The 14733-nt window shown below is 41.7% G+C and overlaps 1 protein-coding gene across 1 annotated transcript; it reads left to right on the top strand.

Annotated features, from left to right (window-relative positions):
• The first annotated feature begins 142 nt into the window (after positions 1–142).
• LOC135479077 (transcription initiation factor TFIID subunit 6-like) lies at positions 143–13910 on the top strand. Its single transcript, XM_064758798.1, has 14 exons — positions 143–321; positions 1387–1471; positions 2091–2261; positions 2910–2996; positions 3481–3634; positions 5162–5382; positions 7659–7724; positions 8251–8328; positions 8942–9043; positions 10341–10465; positions 10920–11052; positions 11611–11736; positions 12352–12507; positions 12945–13910. The coding sequence occupies exons 3-14, from the start codon at positions 2112–2114 to the stop codon at positions 13407–13409; spliced, it is 1863 nt and encodes a 620-aa protein (XP_064614868.1). The 5' UTR covers positions 143–321; positions 1387–1471; positions 2091–2111; the 3' UTR covers positions 13410–13910.
• The last annotated feature ends 823 nt before the right edge of the window (positions 13911–14733 follow it).

Genomic DNA, 14733 nt, shown 5'->3' with positions numbered 1-14733 from the left:
CTAGCTCTTAAATAGCATTTGTTTTTGCGGTTAAATTTTGTTTATAAACAAAATGCTGCCATAATTCTTCTGTACTTCAGAAATGAGCCGATTTTAAGCTTACAGTTGTGATTAGATTTTATTTTTTCCGTGTAATAACAGGTTAAACTTTTAAGTAGACCCTAAAGCCGTATGGCGGCGTCAGTTTGTTTTGCGCTTGAAGTCCTTGAATATTTGTCGAAATTCGGGTAAATCGGGACGAAAAGCATCACTGTTTGGTTGCCAAAAGATACCTTAGTAATGGGAGCGAAAGAATATGTTACTGGTTTATAGCCAAGCTACGTAAGTACAGTCCCCTGTGGCTGTAGCCCATAGCATGCTGTTGTTGTTGTTACTTGTAGTTATCTATGGTACATGTACTTCAAATCCTCATTGCCTGGAATCCTGTCAGTGTCCTTCAGCCGTACATCGCTGCTGTGGTATTTTAAAATTTTGATATTCAACAAGATACCCTAATTTTAGTAGTCTGTTGGTATCTTTCAATGTCTTTGCACCACTAAATAAATATTTTAATAACATGTAACTATAAAACGTTTCCTCGTTCCATGTTCACCTTGAAGATAAAGACTTCCTCATGTGCTGTTCTCATGGGCGAATTAAAAAATGTGTGTATTTACAGAATTGTGAGTTATGTGTGAAAATGTCTGAATTAATTGCAAGAAATTCCATGCTGCTGACACACTCACTCACAATAAGCTGAATCGTCATTTCACAAGTGAAGATTCTTGACTTCACACAAGTTTGCGTAGATAAATCCAAATAAGCCAAATTAGCATTTAAGGAGTCTCACCAATTCTCACAGATTTGGATGAGAGGAAGTGAAGGCTTGCACAAACTAATACGGCTCAAAGGCATGATTTTATCGTGGTGGTTGCAAGATTGAATATACTTCTAATCTTGTGTACTGTGTTGGCTCAACGGCATCATTATCAGCTGCTGTAAAATTATGTCTTTTAATCTGTGAGAGTCTCCACCTCATCTCACCTAGTACTGTGTGAACTTGCAAGAATGCTGAAATGCAGATTCTTTCTATATGAGTGTACTTACAGATAGTTGTAGCAAATTGCTCCTACAACGATTATTTATGTACAATGCACAGCACATATGGGGAAATCCTTACAGTTGCAAAATGACCATAGTAATAATGTTTTGTGTGTGTGTGTATTACTAAATTATGTCTATCTTTTGATGGGCCAGTTTCCCCCAAAATGGCTATTTGTGTGATTATGACTATGTATTCTGTAATTGATTGTTCTATTTCAGTGTCCAGACAGCTGATGTGCTGTAAATGTGTATGAATGAGTAGGCTACTTAAGTTACAATACATGTATGTGTGTACCTTTGCAGCGAAAGTGGATTCAGACATGATGCGGTTTGACTGGCTTTCACTGCATTTTTTTTGTACCTGAGCCAAAGTCAGCTTGATTTACAGGTAGGTGCAATTTATTGCCATGTCATTTTGTGAGTTATTATAAATAAGCCGATTCAGCATTTCAGGAGGTCTGTGAGTTCACGCATATGTGGACGAAACAAGGTGGTGGCTGTCACAAACTAATACAGCCAAAAGTAAGATTTTGCGGTACTTGCTAGGCTGAACACACATCTTGCATATGCGGCTCAATGGCCCTGTTAGCAGTTGCCGTAAAATCATGCTTTATAGCCAAGATAGTTCGGGAGAGCCCCCATCCTGTGTAGTCTCAACCTGCATGAACTCAAGAGAATCCTCTTACTCGGCTTATTGCACAGAGGAATATCCAAGATAAAAGTACATACTGTACTTTGTTTTGTCCTGAACATTTTAATTACATGTAAGTATTCCATTGCTCTTTGTTAACTTTAAACTTTGCCATTTTCTTTCCCATCTAGTAATTATCTGTATATTGCAGCAAACATGATTCTTTATTGAGCAGATAATTTCCTGTAATAAGACTGTAATAATGCCACAGTGTTTTTGTGCAGATATTGATAGTTTTTGATAGCATGACTGATGGAGGTCAAGGTCAGCATCCTATAATAATACAGACACTAAACCACTACTTTTTTTTGTGCAGATATTACTAATTCTTAACAGCATGACTGATAAAGAGGCTAAGATCAGCAGTAGCCTCTCTGGGGAATCAATCCGTGTGATTGCTGAGTCTGTGGGCGTGACAAGTTTACCAGAAGAGGCAGCCATTCAGCTGGCAGATGATGCTACCTACAGACTCAAACAGACACTACAGGTAACCAGGTTGCTGAAAACTAATTGTTCTTCATTTATTAATTGGAGTTTCCTCCCACCGATTCAAGGTTTTCATTTTGAATTAGAGAAGGAGACCAGAGCTCAAAAGTAGGCAGGTGAATTAAAACTGATTCTTTCACATTTACTTTTGGTATGAATTGTCATAATATCCAAAGTAGACAGGGGTAGCTATAGACAGCTGTCTGCAGCCAGCTACATGCTCTTTTTGAACATCCTGCATATCACTGTCATTAGCATGTAAAGGTACATGTTTGTACATGTACGGCATCTAGTATCACCTACATTTTTAGATGGTTGTTGAGAAACCTTAGTACATGTACAATCACCTGGAAGTAGTTGAAAGTTGGTAAAGTACAGGCATGTTCGATCAGTGCTTGTTTAATTCTCTTGGCCTAAACAAAAGCCTGCTGTCAGCAGACCTGTAATACTTTGTAGCCTGGAAACTTAACCAGCATTTGGAGTACAGTATAAAGCAGTGGTGAACACAAACTGATTAAGTAACAGAGTACGACAGTGAACACTTGGTTCATGGTGTGACTTTTTTTATTTGTATTTTTTGGCTCGTTTGACTGCTGTTTCTAAAAATCAGCTTTTATGCATATATATCTGTGTATTCATTTTCCGACAGAATGCAGTCAAATTCATGGAACATGGCAAGAGAAAGAAGCTGTTACCTTCTGATATGGACCATGCATTGTGTATACAGAATGTTGAGGTGAGTCTTTGTTTGGGGAATCCTTTGGTTAAAGCTAACACATTTCACAGGACAGCCCCACATATAGCTACAGTTTTCCTGGGTGAAGCTATCCTTCTCATTGCAGCTCATCATCCCAAAACAAGATGAGGGTGCAGGCTCAGTCCAGCTCTTACTGGTTCAGCCAGTTCCATGGCTTTAAGGCAGGAGTTTTGTCATGCCTCTGGTGAAAGGTGCCCTTCTGGCACTCTGGTTCTCTCCATCGATTAATTTGCTGAAGAAACAGAAAAAAAATAAAAACTTTTTGGAAATGACAGTAACAGTGAGCTTACTATGTTCTTCTGAAAATTATGGCTCAGGGGCATTTTTGCACCACAAGAAGAAGACTGAGAAGATTTTTCTGTACTTGTATATGCTAGGACATTTCATAAGCTTTTTATTAAGAACTATAAACCAGGCATTGCATGTATAAACTTTTGAAATATTGTTGTGTGTGTATTTTTAGCCCCTGTACGGGTTTCATAGCCCTGACCTGCTGCCGTTCAGGTACGCAAGTGGTGGGGGCAGGGAGCTGCACTTTGTAGAGGAGAAGGAGTTAGATCTACAGGACATCATCAATAGTGCTTTGCCTAAAGTGCCACAGGATGTCGCTGTCAAAAGTGAGTTGTGTTCTAGTAAACTCGGGGCCTCCGTGGCTCAGTTGGTTAGCACGCCAACACAGCGTAATGACCCAAGAGACTCGCACCAATGTGGTCGCTGTGACTTGGAGTCCAGCTCATGTTGGCTTCCTATCTGGCCGTACGTGGGAAGGTGTTCCAGGAACCTGCAGGTGGTCGTGGTTTTCCCCGGGGTTCTGCCTGTTTACCTACCACCATAATACTGGCCCCTGTGGAATAAGTGAAATGTTCTTGAGTATGGTGTAAAACACGAATCAAATAAATAAATTAAGTCTAGTAAAGCCCAGGCTAGCAAACAATTTGCCAGATCTTTACAGACCCTGCAAAAGTAATGGGCGTTTGTTGATTTGCACCTGTCTAAGGCTGGGTGTGTCATTGTGTCAGTGGTTGTGTAGTGTAGTCTGTGCACAAGATGGTTTAAAAAACTCATACAATCGTTTTCCGGTCAAGATTTTTCAACGTGCATGTAGCATGTGTTCAAACCTTGTTCTCGCGTTGTTTTGACAGCTGAGTGACATGCCTGTACATCAGTAAAATTGAATCGAAAGGCTAGTTTTGTCTGCTGTTCTGTGCATTTGAGGAAGAGGAGCCTGCGCGAGTCCAATGATCAGACAGTTTTAAATCTCTTTTTTGATTGGCGATCATAAACTCAACATTTTATTCAAATGTGTGGAAATTGATACCAGCTTCACATTGCGACAATTTTAAACATTGTTCTCCGACGACGAAGTCGAATGTGATAGCACTTGACTAGAGTGTCCATTTGGTGTTTTTTTTAGAAAACTGGTGATTTGTTGAAAACTGTGGAAAACAGTGGGTGTTACCGTGTTCTCTATGTGAAGAAAACTTGGCAAGAGAAAACGCTGGATGTAACGCTCCCTTAGGCTATTGTTGTACTAATATTCTGGTACATTCTAATAGTATGGTGTGAAACACTAATCGAATAGGGGCCTCTGCAGCCGAGGGGATTAGCATGCCAGCGACGCATGAGCCTCCCATCAGTGCTGTAGCTGTGAGTTAAGTCCATCTCATACTGGCTTCCTCTCCGGCCGTGCATAGGAAGGTCTGTCAGCAGTTGGTCGTGGTTTTCCCCTGGATCTGCCTGGTTTTCTCCCAATCCTTCTTGATTATGGCGTAAAACACCAATCAAATAAATAAGTAAATAAATAATTGAATAGATGCATAAATAAATCATTAGGCTTTGTCATTATTTGATTAATATATTACACTGTGAACTGATCTGAATTACATGTATGCTATATACATGTGTGAATGTGCTTCTTGATATTGTCAGTAACTGCCCAGAAAAAAATAAAAAAAAATAGCATGTGTAGGGTGTGGGGACACATGTATTGAGGTGTAAGACCTAGACTCCACTTGATAACTTCTTTTTTAACTTCTTTTTCATATGTTTGGATGTATACAATGGACCATGGCTGTTACTGATTGTTATCGGTCTACTCCACCTTAGCTACTGGGCTCTAAAGTTGATTGTTTTGGTTTGTTTAGCCCATTGGCTGGCTATTGATGGGATCCAGCCAGCAGTGTCAGAAAATCCTCCTCCAGCATCACGAGAACAGCAGAAGCTGGAGAGCCTGGATACAGGGGTCAAGGCCGCCATCGACAACAAGGCCGCCAAGGTCAAGCCCATGGCAGACAAGGTCAAACACAAACTCAAGGGAGCAGATGTTGTCAAACTGAAAAACCTAACCACACACGAACTGTCTGTGGTGAGTACAACAGCAGCCATCTTTACTGAACACAACCGTGTATCTCTGAAACCTGACGTCATTAATACTGAAACATACCTGGCATTATTACTGACCCTTAACCTTATATTATTGAACCCAGGGGCCTCCATGGCTCAGTTGGTTAGTGTGCTAGTGCAGCGAAATGACCCAGGAGCCTCTCACCAGTGCGGTTTCTGTGAGTTTTAAGGCCAGCTCATGCTGGCTTCCTCTCCGGCTGTACGTGGGAAGGTATCTCAGCAACCTGTGGATGGTTATGGGTTTCCTCCCAGTCCTGCATTATTGAGACCAACCATACTTTAATGAATCCAACTTTTTTTTCTGAAGCCAACCTTGTTTTAGATGAAGTGTTAGAATGTGCCCAAAGAACAGAATCATTCACCTATGACTTCGCTCTTCCCCTGTGGGGACTTTGCTATCTTAGAAGGTTGAAGTGCTGGCTGGCTACATTTAGCACGCCCTTGACCGAGAACAGAATCATTCCCCTGTGGGGACTTTGCTAGCTTAGAAGGTTGAAGTGCTGGCTGGCTGGCTACATTTAGCACGCCCTTGACTGAGAACAGAATCATTCCCCTTTGGGGACTTTGCTAGCTTAGGAGGTTGAAGTGCTGGCTGGCTACAACTAGCACGCCTTTGACTAAGGAACAGAATCTTTCCACTGTGGGGACTTCGCTAGCTTAGAAGGTTGAAGTGCTGGCTGGCTACAATTAGCATGCCCTTGACCAAAGAACAGAATCTTTCCCTGTGGGGACTTTGCTAGCTTAGAAGGTTGAAGTGCTGGCTGGCTACAACTAGCACTCCCTTGACCAAAGAACAGAATCTTTCCCCTGTTGGGACTTTGCTAGCTTAGAAGGTTAAAGTGCTGGCTGGCTACAGCTAGCATGCCCTTGACCAAAGAACAGAATCATTCCCCTGTGGGGACTTTGCTATCTTAGAAGGTTGAAGTGCTGGCTGGCTACATTTAGCACGCCCTTGACCGAGAACAGAATCATTCCCCTTTGGGGACTTTGCTAGCTTAGAAGGTTGAAGTACTGGCTGGCTACATTTAGCACGCCCTTGACCGAGAACAGAATCATTCCCCTTTGGGGACTTTGCTAGCTTAGAAGGTTGAAGTGCTGGCTGGCTACAATTAGCACGCCCTTGACTAAGGAACACAATCTGTCCCCTATGGGGACTTTGCTAGCTTAGAAGGTTGAAGTGCTGGCTGGCTACAACTAGCACGCCCTTGACCAAAGAACAGAATCTTTCCCCTGTGGTCAATGAGGTCATATACAGATTCAGATCCAACTGTTGCTGTACTGGTGAAAGTCAGTGGTTTACCCCTTCACTCATAAACCTATCCATTGTCATATAAGTGAATAACTGTTGAACAGAGCATTTAACACCAATCAGATGAATAAATATGAGCTGACATGATATGTGTGAGGTTATTTTCTGAGCTGACATGTTATGGGTGAGGTTGAAGTGCTGGCCTCACATGATGACATGATGTGTGTGAGGTTATTTCCTGAGCTGACATGATGTGTGTGAGGTTTCTTTCTGAGCTGACACATTGTGTGTGAGGTTACATGCACTTTCTGAGCTGACACATTATGTGTGAGGTTACCTATTCTTTCTGAGCTGACACATTGTGTGTGAGGTTACATGTACTTTCTGAGCTGACACATTGTGTGTGAGGTTACATGTACTTTCTGAGCTGACACATTATGTGTGAGGTTACCTATTCTTTCTGAGCTGACACATTGTGTGTGAGGTTACATGTACTTTCTGAGCTGACACATTGTGTGTGAGGTTACATGTACTTTCTGAGCTGACACATTATGTGTGAGGTTACCTATTCTTTCTGAGCTGACACATTGTGTGTGAGGTTACTTGTACTTTCTGGGCTGACACATTGTATGTGAGGTTACAGCTACTTTTTGAGCTGACAAATTGTGTGTGAGGTTACATGCACTTTCTGGGCTGACACATTGTGTGTGAGGTTACATGTACTTTCTGAGCTGACACATTATGTGTGAGGTTACCTATTCTTTCTGAGCTGACACATTGTGTGTGAGGTTACTTGTACTTTCTGAGCTGACACATTGTGTGTAAGGTTACATGAACTTTCTGAGCTGACACATTGTGTGTGACGTTACATGTACTTTCTGAGCTGACACATTGTGTGTGAGGTTACATGCACTTTCTGAGCTGACACATTGTGTGTGAGGTTACATGCACTTTCTGGGCTGACACATTGTGCTTTTCTGTTTTCTCAGGAGCAACAGCTGTATTATAAGGAGATCACCGAGGCCTGTGTTGGTCCTGACGAGTCCAGGAGATCAGTAAGTCTTATATGGGACAACAGATGATGTATATCTTATGTGAAGAATGTATTATAGCCATTTGACATACATGTTGGGCTCAGCGAAACCAGAGGAGACCAGAGTCAGGCGAAACCCATAGGAGAAGTGTAGCACTCTGAACTGAGTAGTTAAGGCCAGCAAGGGTTCAGGGGCCAGTTTTTCAAAAGTGTGATTAAAGTTAAGCCATGCTTAAATCCTAATACCTGTTTTGGCCTAGTACAAAACTAATGCCACTTAATTCCACATTTAAGCCACTTCAGTACAACTGGCCCCAGGGACGTACATGCGTTTAGATGTTACTTGGTACTCATCAGGGATATGCATTTCCCCTATAGGTCTTTGTTAATTGTTTCTACCTTTACAGCAGCCTGGCTCTTGATGAAGTTTTGTTGATGCCTTATTCATTTTAACATTGAGTTGTCTCATTGTTTATAATCAATGTGTAACTAGTGTTAGTTTGTGAAAGCGTTCCCCTGTGATATATTGTTTCCCATGTTCTGTACAGGAAGCCCTCACAAGTCTGGCCACAGATCCAGGTCTCCATCAGATGTTACCACGCTTTAGCACATTCATCTCTGAAGGGGTGAGTGAAAACAAAACATTTACCCTAATCTTCAACCCTTTTCACCAACTTTGCAACCAATATTTTGAAAACATTCTGAGAGAACTGTGGGGTGTTGAGAAATAATTTGCACAGTTTTAGGAAGCTTGCATCTTCAGTGACACAAACAAATTGTTTTAGCGTCATTTTCATATTAATTGTATGCAGAATAAAACTGGTTTAGAGGTTGAAAAGGTTGAAGATTTACAGTAAATCAACCAGTCATGTACAGGCTACAGCTCATGTACAATGCATTTTATCGCCATACCAGCAGTGATCAAAACATTTTCTTGTCCCAGTATAAACCACTTGTAGCATTTGTTAAAGAAAGCCTTGTGAAATGGACCTAAGCCATTATTGCATTAGTATATTTACAGGTGTGTTAATTCCGCAGTTTTTTTTGCAGAGAATATGACAATTTTTGTACTATTTCTGAGCTATAATTATCATGGTGGTAAAATTACATGGGCTGAGATAGTGTCATTGTGATTTATACATAATTAATATTTGCTGAAAAAAATTTATGAATAATTCCCATGCAGTATGTCTAAATAAGCCCCTGCTTTTTACACCTGAGGGCTTTGTCCTATTTCAGGTTAAAATTAACGTGGTACAGAACAACCTGGCTTTGCTGATTTACCTGATGAGGATGGTGAAATCAATCATGGACAACCAGACACTCTACCTGGAAAAATATGTGAGTCCTGTCAAAATCTCTGTCCTTCAATCCCATGTTGGTATCACCCTGGTTTCCTGTCGCCATAATACTGGCTGCTGTCGCCATAATACTGGCCGTGGTCACCATAATGCTAGCCGCCGTCATATAAGTGAAATAAATAAATACTGTAAATCTTCCACTTTTTTTGAATGTTTGCAAGGTGTTTATTCAAGAATATTGTGAAGGGGTTATTCTGTGTTGACTGATAAAATTGTACTTTTTGTGAAGCCCTGAAACTGGCCAATCCAACCAATGTAGTTTTGTCTCCAAACTCAAATTAAAAGGTGTGCACTGAAAGTTACTCTTTCATATGCGAGAAGGTTGAGGAATTAGGGTACATTGGTATCTCATGATAAACACTGTCCTGCTATCCATGGATGATAAATGGTTGTGGAGCAGAAGTAGGAACTACAAGCGTTTTGAAAGCTTGCTTGAGGTGAGTTTGTGGTTAGGCTAGGGAGAACCTTACCCCTGGATATCACTTTGGAGCCAATTCCACAAACACCTGTCCGACATACAGAAAAAATTAGAAAAACAATTTTAGAGGTTATTTTTGGGCTCTAGAACCACCACATTTATGTTATCTTCAGATGAATCTATCTAAATATGTGATACCTAATCATGATATGTATGAAGTCCGTCACCTGGTTGATTTTTCAAAATTGTCTGTTCTGAATGACTTGTAGGTGGACTTACTAGCTACATGTAGACCCAAAGAATTTATACAGGGCAGGGTGGAAAGGTACGTTCCTCGCAAAAGGGGCAGGGTGCAAAGGTATACTCCTCACAAAAGGGGCAGGGTGCAAAGGTATACTCTTCACAAAAGGGGCAGGGTGGCAAATTGCGTTATGTATCTACTAATATTTTGCCTTACAAAAATTTGTCAGGTTGCAGCATCTTTATAAAAAAAAGCCTAACTACATGTACATTGTGCTAGACAAAGACGTGGCAGGGAGCTGCGCCTTTCTAAAACAGCCTAGTTAGGATTTTGTTCATGAAAGATGAAAGAAAGGACCAGTGTCTGACACACTACGCTTTACACGTTGACCCGTGTGTTTGATCCCTGGTGGCGCCATTCCCAGGACATGACATCCAAGTTGGTACCGGTAGTTGATCACCAGGTAATTAGCAGCAGTACTTGTTGGCTTGGTGTTTATTTACGCGTCTGAAGTTGCAGTTAGGCAGCACTATTGATACCCATGCATTGTCATTCAGATCCAAAGTGGACAACACATTGCCGTGCTCACTGACTGTGTTGTTTTTGTTGTTGTTGCAGTTACATGAGTTCATCCCAGCTGTGTGTACGTGTATTGTGAGCAAACAGCTCTGTATGAGGCCAGATGTTGATAATCACTGGGCGCTCCGGGACTTTGCTGCCAGGCAGATGTCTATGATTTGCAAGTAAGTACATTGTGCATGTAGGTGACATTGGTGTAAACTGGCTCAATGCTCTAGACTTCAACATCAGTACACTGACATCCTCCAGATTAAACAATCTTATTTCCATCACATACTGCAAACTGCAAACTTTTCCTCCTCTAAAGCACTTTTTTTTTTTTTCAGTTGAATTTATGTGTACAATTATTAAGAAAATGATGCTTAAACAGGATTTGTTTGCGTCACTAAGGATGGAAATTTCATAAAACTGTGCCAATTACTCCTCTGTCCCCCATAATATAGTACTGTAGAGGTGATTGAAAAGATTGGTGAATTAGGGTAGGTTACAAATAATAGGTATGTAGTGAAGTAAGTCAAAAATGTCCATGCTCAAAGATGTCTGTAAAAGATTATGACTCTGCTTTCCATGAAAAATGCAATATCTTGTTCAAAGTGTCTGCTCTTCTCTTCTCTCAAGGAATTTCAGTACATGCACCAACAACGTACAGACGCGCATTACCAAGACGTTTAGTCGAGCGGTGAAGAGTGACAAAGCTGCGTTTGCAACGCAGTACGGAGCCCTGGCAGGGCTGGGGGAACTGGGTGCAGAGGTCTGTACCCTAGTGTATTATGTATAATGCTATTTTTTATTAGAAGTTTCTCTGATCCTGCAAAAATCCCACAATAACAGCTGTTTAAGATGCAACACTAATATTGTCAAATAGCACTTGTTCAGTAATAAAGTTGTAATCATGCTATTCAAGCTTATTAATATCTGATCACTTGATAAATACATGTAATGTGTTGTTTTGGATATCCTGATATGGCTTGTTTCATAAATGGGATAGGGATATTGCAAGAAGTAGACTGAAGACATTCCAGACTCTGAGACCACGAAGCGATCTTTGACTCAGGTCAAAATTTCAGTCATTAAACTTGGTATGTTCTTTTTGGTTGTTTCAGCTGAAATTTATTTTACAATAACTTACACAGAATTTATGGTGTCAAGCAATATTTTAACCTTGTTAAGTGAGAAATAACAATTTTAAAGTGAATTGAAATTTTGACTTAAGTGTAAGATTGCTTCCTGGTCCCGGGGCCTGTTTCCCTATTAATAGTGGTCTGGCCGTGAATTGACGAATTTGTGTGCCATGGTTTGTATTTCCCAGGTCATAAAGACATTTATGTTGCCCAATATTCGAGCTGTGGGCGAGAGAATAAAACTGTCATTAGAAGGCCAAATCTTAAACAATATTGATAAGATAGCAGCCGACCATATCAAGAAATTGATTGTGGTAAGTATTAGGTGAGCCTGCCATCACCCTTGGAGGGTGATTGATTGATTGATTGGTGTTTAACACTGTGTTGACCTGTTCATTTATGAAACTCATGATTGATGTGTATAATATAATCAAGTGGCATTATCTGGTCTCTTCCACCCTGGAACCACTTTCACAAAACTTTATTTATTTTGAAAGCCATAGCTTGTAATGGTAAAAAGTAACCATTATTAGAAAGAACATTGAAAACTGGGTCCCATTCCACAAAGCCATTTCTGACAAATTAAGTCAAAAAATTGAAGTATGATACAAAAGCTTATTTTTGGACTAGAGAACTTAAAATTTTGCCGACCTCATGAATGTTGCCTTAAGACAAACTGTCACAAATTTCAACTCCCAATACCAAAAAGTAAGCATTGTAAAAGAAACCTTAAATTTTGACTTAAGTCAGAAACTGTTTTGTGGAATAGGCCCCTTAAAAATACTTTCTTAATGCTGTCTTAGAATAGTTATTTTTATTGAGATTTTTCCCCCCACTGAATTAAATGCATTCAACTGGTTGAATTATAAGGTGGGCTTTGTGGGTTACATTGATATTCTTTAGTCTTTATGTATATTCTCTCCCCACAGAAATTTGTCCCACCTGTAGTGAAGGTGATCCGCCCACCGACAGACACGCCAGATGACTATGTGAGGGATTATGGGTATTTCGGACAGATCATTTACACAGGTGTTCTCAAGGAACGACAGGTTGCTGTGACAACCATAACTCCTGGCCGACCTGCGGTGAGCAAATTGGCTGTCACATATCTAGTATTTAGTGAAGCACAATGGCAGAATTTCTCCTCAGTAAGAATTATAAATTACATTGTGGCATGGTCATGACATTAAACTGTACTATGCAGCTACACAGAGGTAAGATCCACACAGGAAACTTGCATGAATGACTCACATAATACATGAGGGAATTATTTGTCTTTTTGTACTGGCTATACAAGAAGATAGGGATTTTAAGAAATTGACATTAATGGAGAAAACTAGGGCCAAAAAAAAAAACTTCACTAAAAATCCTGAGGAAAACTTGATGGGTCTCTTTTTTTTTTTTGAGGGTCATTAAGGTTATGCCCAACAAACATATTTTCAGTGATTGTCTGATTGTTTTTTCTTTTTTTTTTCATCATTCCTGTGGATTTGGACTGACTTTTTCCCTCTTAACAATGCAGGGTAAGCAGATACTGATCCAGCCTCCAGGCAGCCAGCCCAGCACCCCCACAGGGGCAAGGTTTGCAGGCTCCACTGTACCCCTCCCCCGCACCCCAACCACCCCTACAGTTGGCGGACAGCAGAAGTATGTCATCGTCAGCTCTCAGGCTCGTACCCCCACTCCTGTCGGTCAGAGTGCACTGCATGGGGCAGTTTCTAGCGCAAGTTCAACCCCAACCATCGTCAAACTTGTCAACTCTCATCAGACCACAGTCCCCACTAGTTTACCTGGGACAGGCAAACAAAGGATCGTTGTCATGTCACTGCCACAAGGGGGTGCTACTTCGTCTAGCCTCCAATCTCCAGGCGTGGTGACACCATCCAGCGCTGGGGACATGGGTATGAAGAGTGTGTTTAGCGTCAGCCAGGGTTCAGGGAACCCTACACCTGGGGTGCAGAAATCTGACACTTTACCTGACCCCTGAGGACATTTGCTAAGCAACTGGTAGAGATAACAAGAATCTGGCCGAAGGGTGTCAAGAAATTTATAACTGGCTCTTTAGCCTTCAGGGCAACTAACTTGGTGGTTCATGTAATGTGACAGACCTGGAAAGAAGCCAACTCCTAGCTGTAGGGTATGGTATACGTAGTAAGACAAAGGATATAACAAGTGTTCTGATCCAGTCTCCCATGCGATCTGTAACTGGCTTCTCACAGACCAGAAAGAACCTGATCCACGACTCCAGGGTGTGACACAGGGACACAGGGAGATGTAGCCTAAGTGTCTGGAGGATCATGTAACTGTGTGTGGCCTATTCTCCAAGAAGTCACATGTACGTGGACTCATCGAGGGTGTAGCAAGAGGTCACACCCAAGTGTCTGGAGGATCATATAACAGTGTGTGGCCTATTCTCCAAGAAGTCACATGTACGTGGACTCATCGAGGGTGTAGCAAGAGGTCACACCCAAGTGTCTGGAGGATCATATAACTGTGTGTGGCCTATTCTCCAAGAAGTCATATGTACGTGGACTCATCGAGGGTGTAGCAAGAGGTCACACCCAAGTGTCTGGAGGATCATATAACAGTGTGTGGCCTATTCTCCAAGAAGTCACATGTACGTGGACTCATCGAGGGTGTAGCAAGAGGTCACACCCAAGTGTCTGGAGGATCATATAACAGTGTGTGGCCTATTCTCCAAGAAGTCACATGTACGTGGACTTATCGAGGGTGTAGCAAGAGGTCACACCCAAGTGTCTGGAGGATCATATAACAGTGTGTGGCCTATTCTCCAAGAAGTCACATGTACGTGGACTCATCGAGGGTGTAGCAAGAGGTCACGCCCAAGTGTCTGGAGGATCGTACAACTGGCTGTGTGTGTGGTGCCAAGGGCTGCATCAGCATGGCCCATGGCTCCCTCCCTAGTGTGACATGTTACATAGGGGGACATCGGGGGTGTAGCAAGAGGTCACGCCCAAGGGTCTGGAGGGTCTGAAGACCTGCCATTCAGAATGTGCAAAGCAACTGATGAGTTCACATCATTGCGTGCTGTGAGAACTGTGGGAGCTTCCGTGGCCAGAAGGGTTAGCACGTCAGTACAGCACAATAACTCAGGAGCCTTCTACCAATGCGGTCGCTGTTCGTTCAAGTCCATCTCATGCTGACTTCCTCTCCAGCTGTATTTGAGAAGGTCTGCCAGCAACCTGTGGATGGTTGTATGATTTTCTCAGGCTTTGCCCAGTTTCCTGCCACTGGCCGCCATATCTTATGTGACATATCTCATAAGTACGGAAAACACTAATCAAATAAAT

Source organism: Liolophura sinensis, chromosome 12 (genome assembly GCF_032854445.1).
Source record: "Liolophura sinensis isolate JHLJ2023 chromosome 12, CUHK_Ljap_v2, whole genome shotgun sequence".
NCBI lineage: Eukaryota > Metazoa > Mollusca > Polyplacophora > Chitonida > Chitonidae > Liolophura > Liolophura sinensis.
Note: the sequence above shows the minus strand (reverse complement) of the source record. Positions and strands in the feature narration are given on the sequence as shown.

Coding starts and splice junctions, on each gene's coding strand:
- LOC135479077 (XM_064758798.1), top strand. CDS start 2,112: ATGACTGATAAAGAGGCTAAGATCAGCAGTAGCCTCTCTGGGGAATCA. Junction 7,725..8,250: donor CTGACGAGTCCAGGAGATCA/GTAAGTCTTATA, acceptor TGTTCTGTACAG/GAAGCCCTCACAAGTCTGGC. Junction 8,329..8,941: donor GCACATTCATCTCTGAAGGG/GTGAGTGAAAAC, acceptor GTCCTATTTCAG/GTTAAAATTAACGTGGTACA.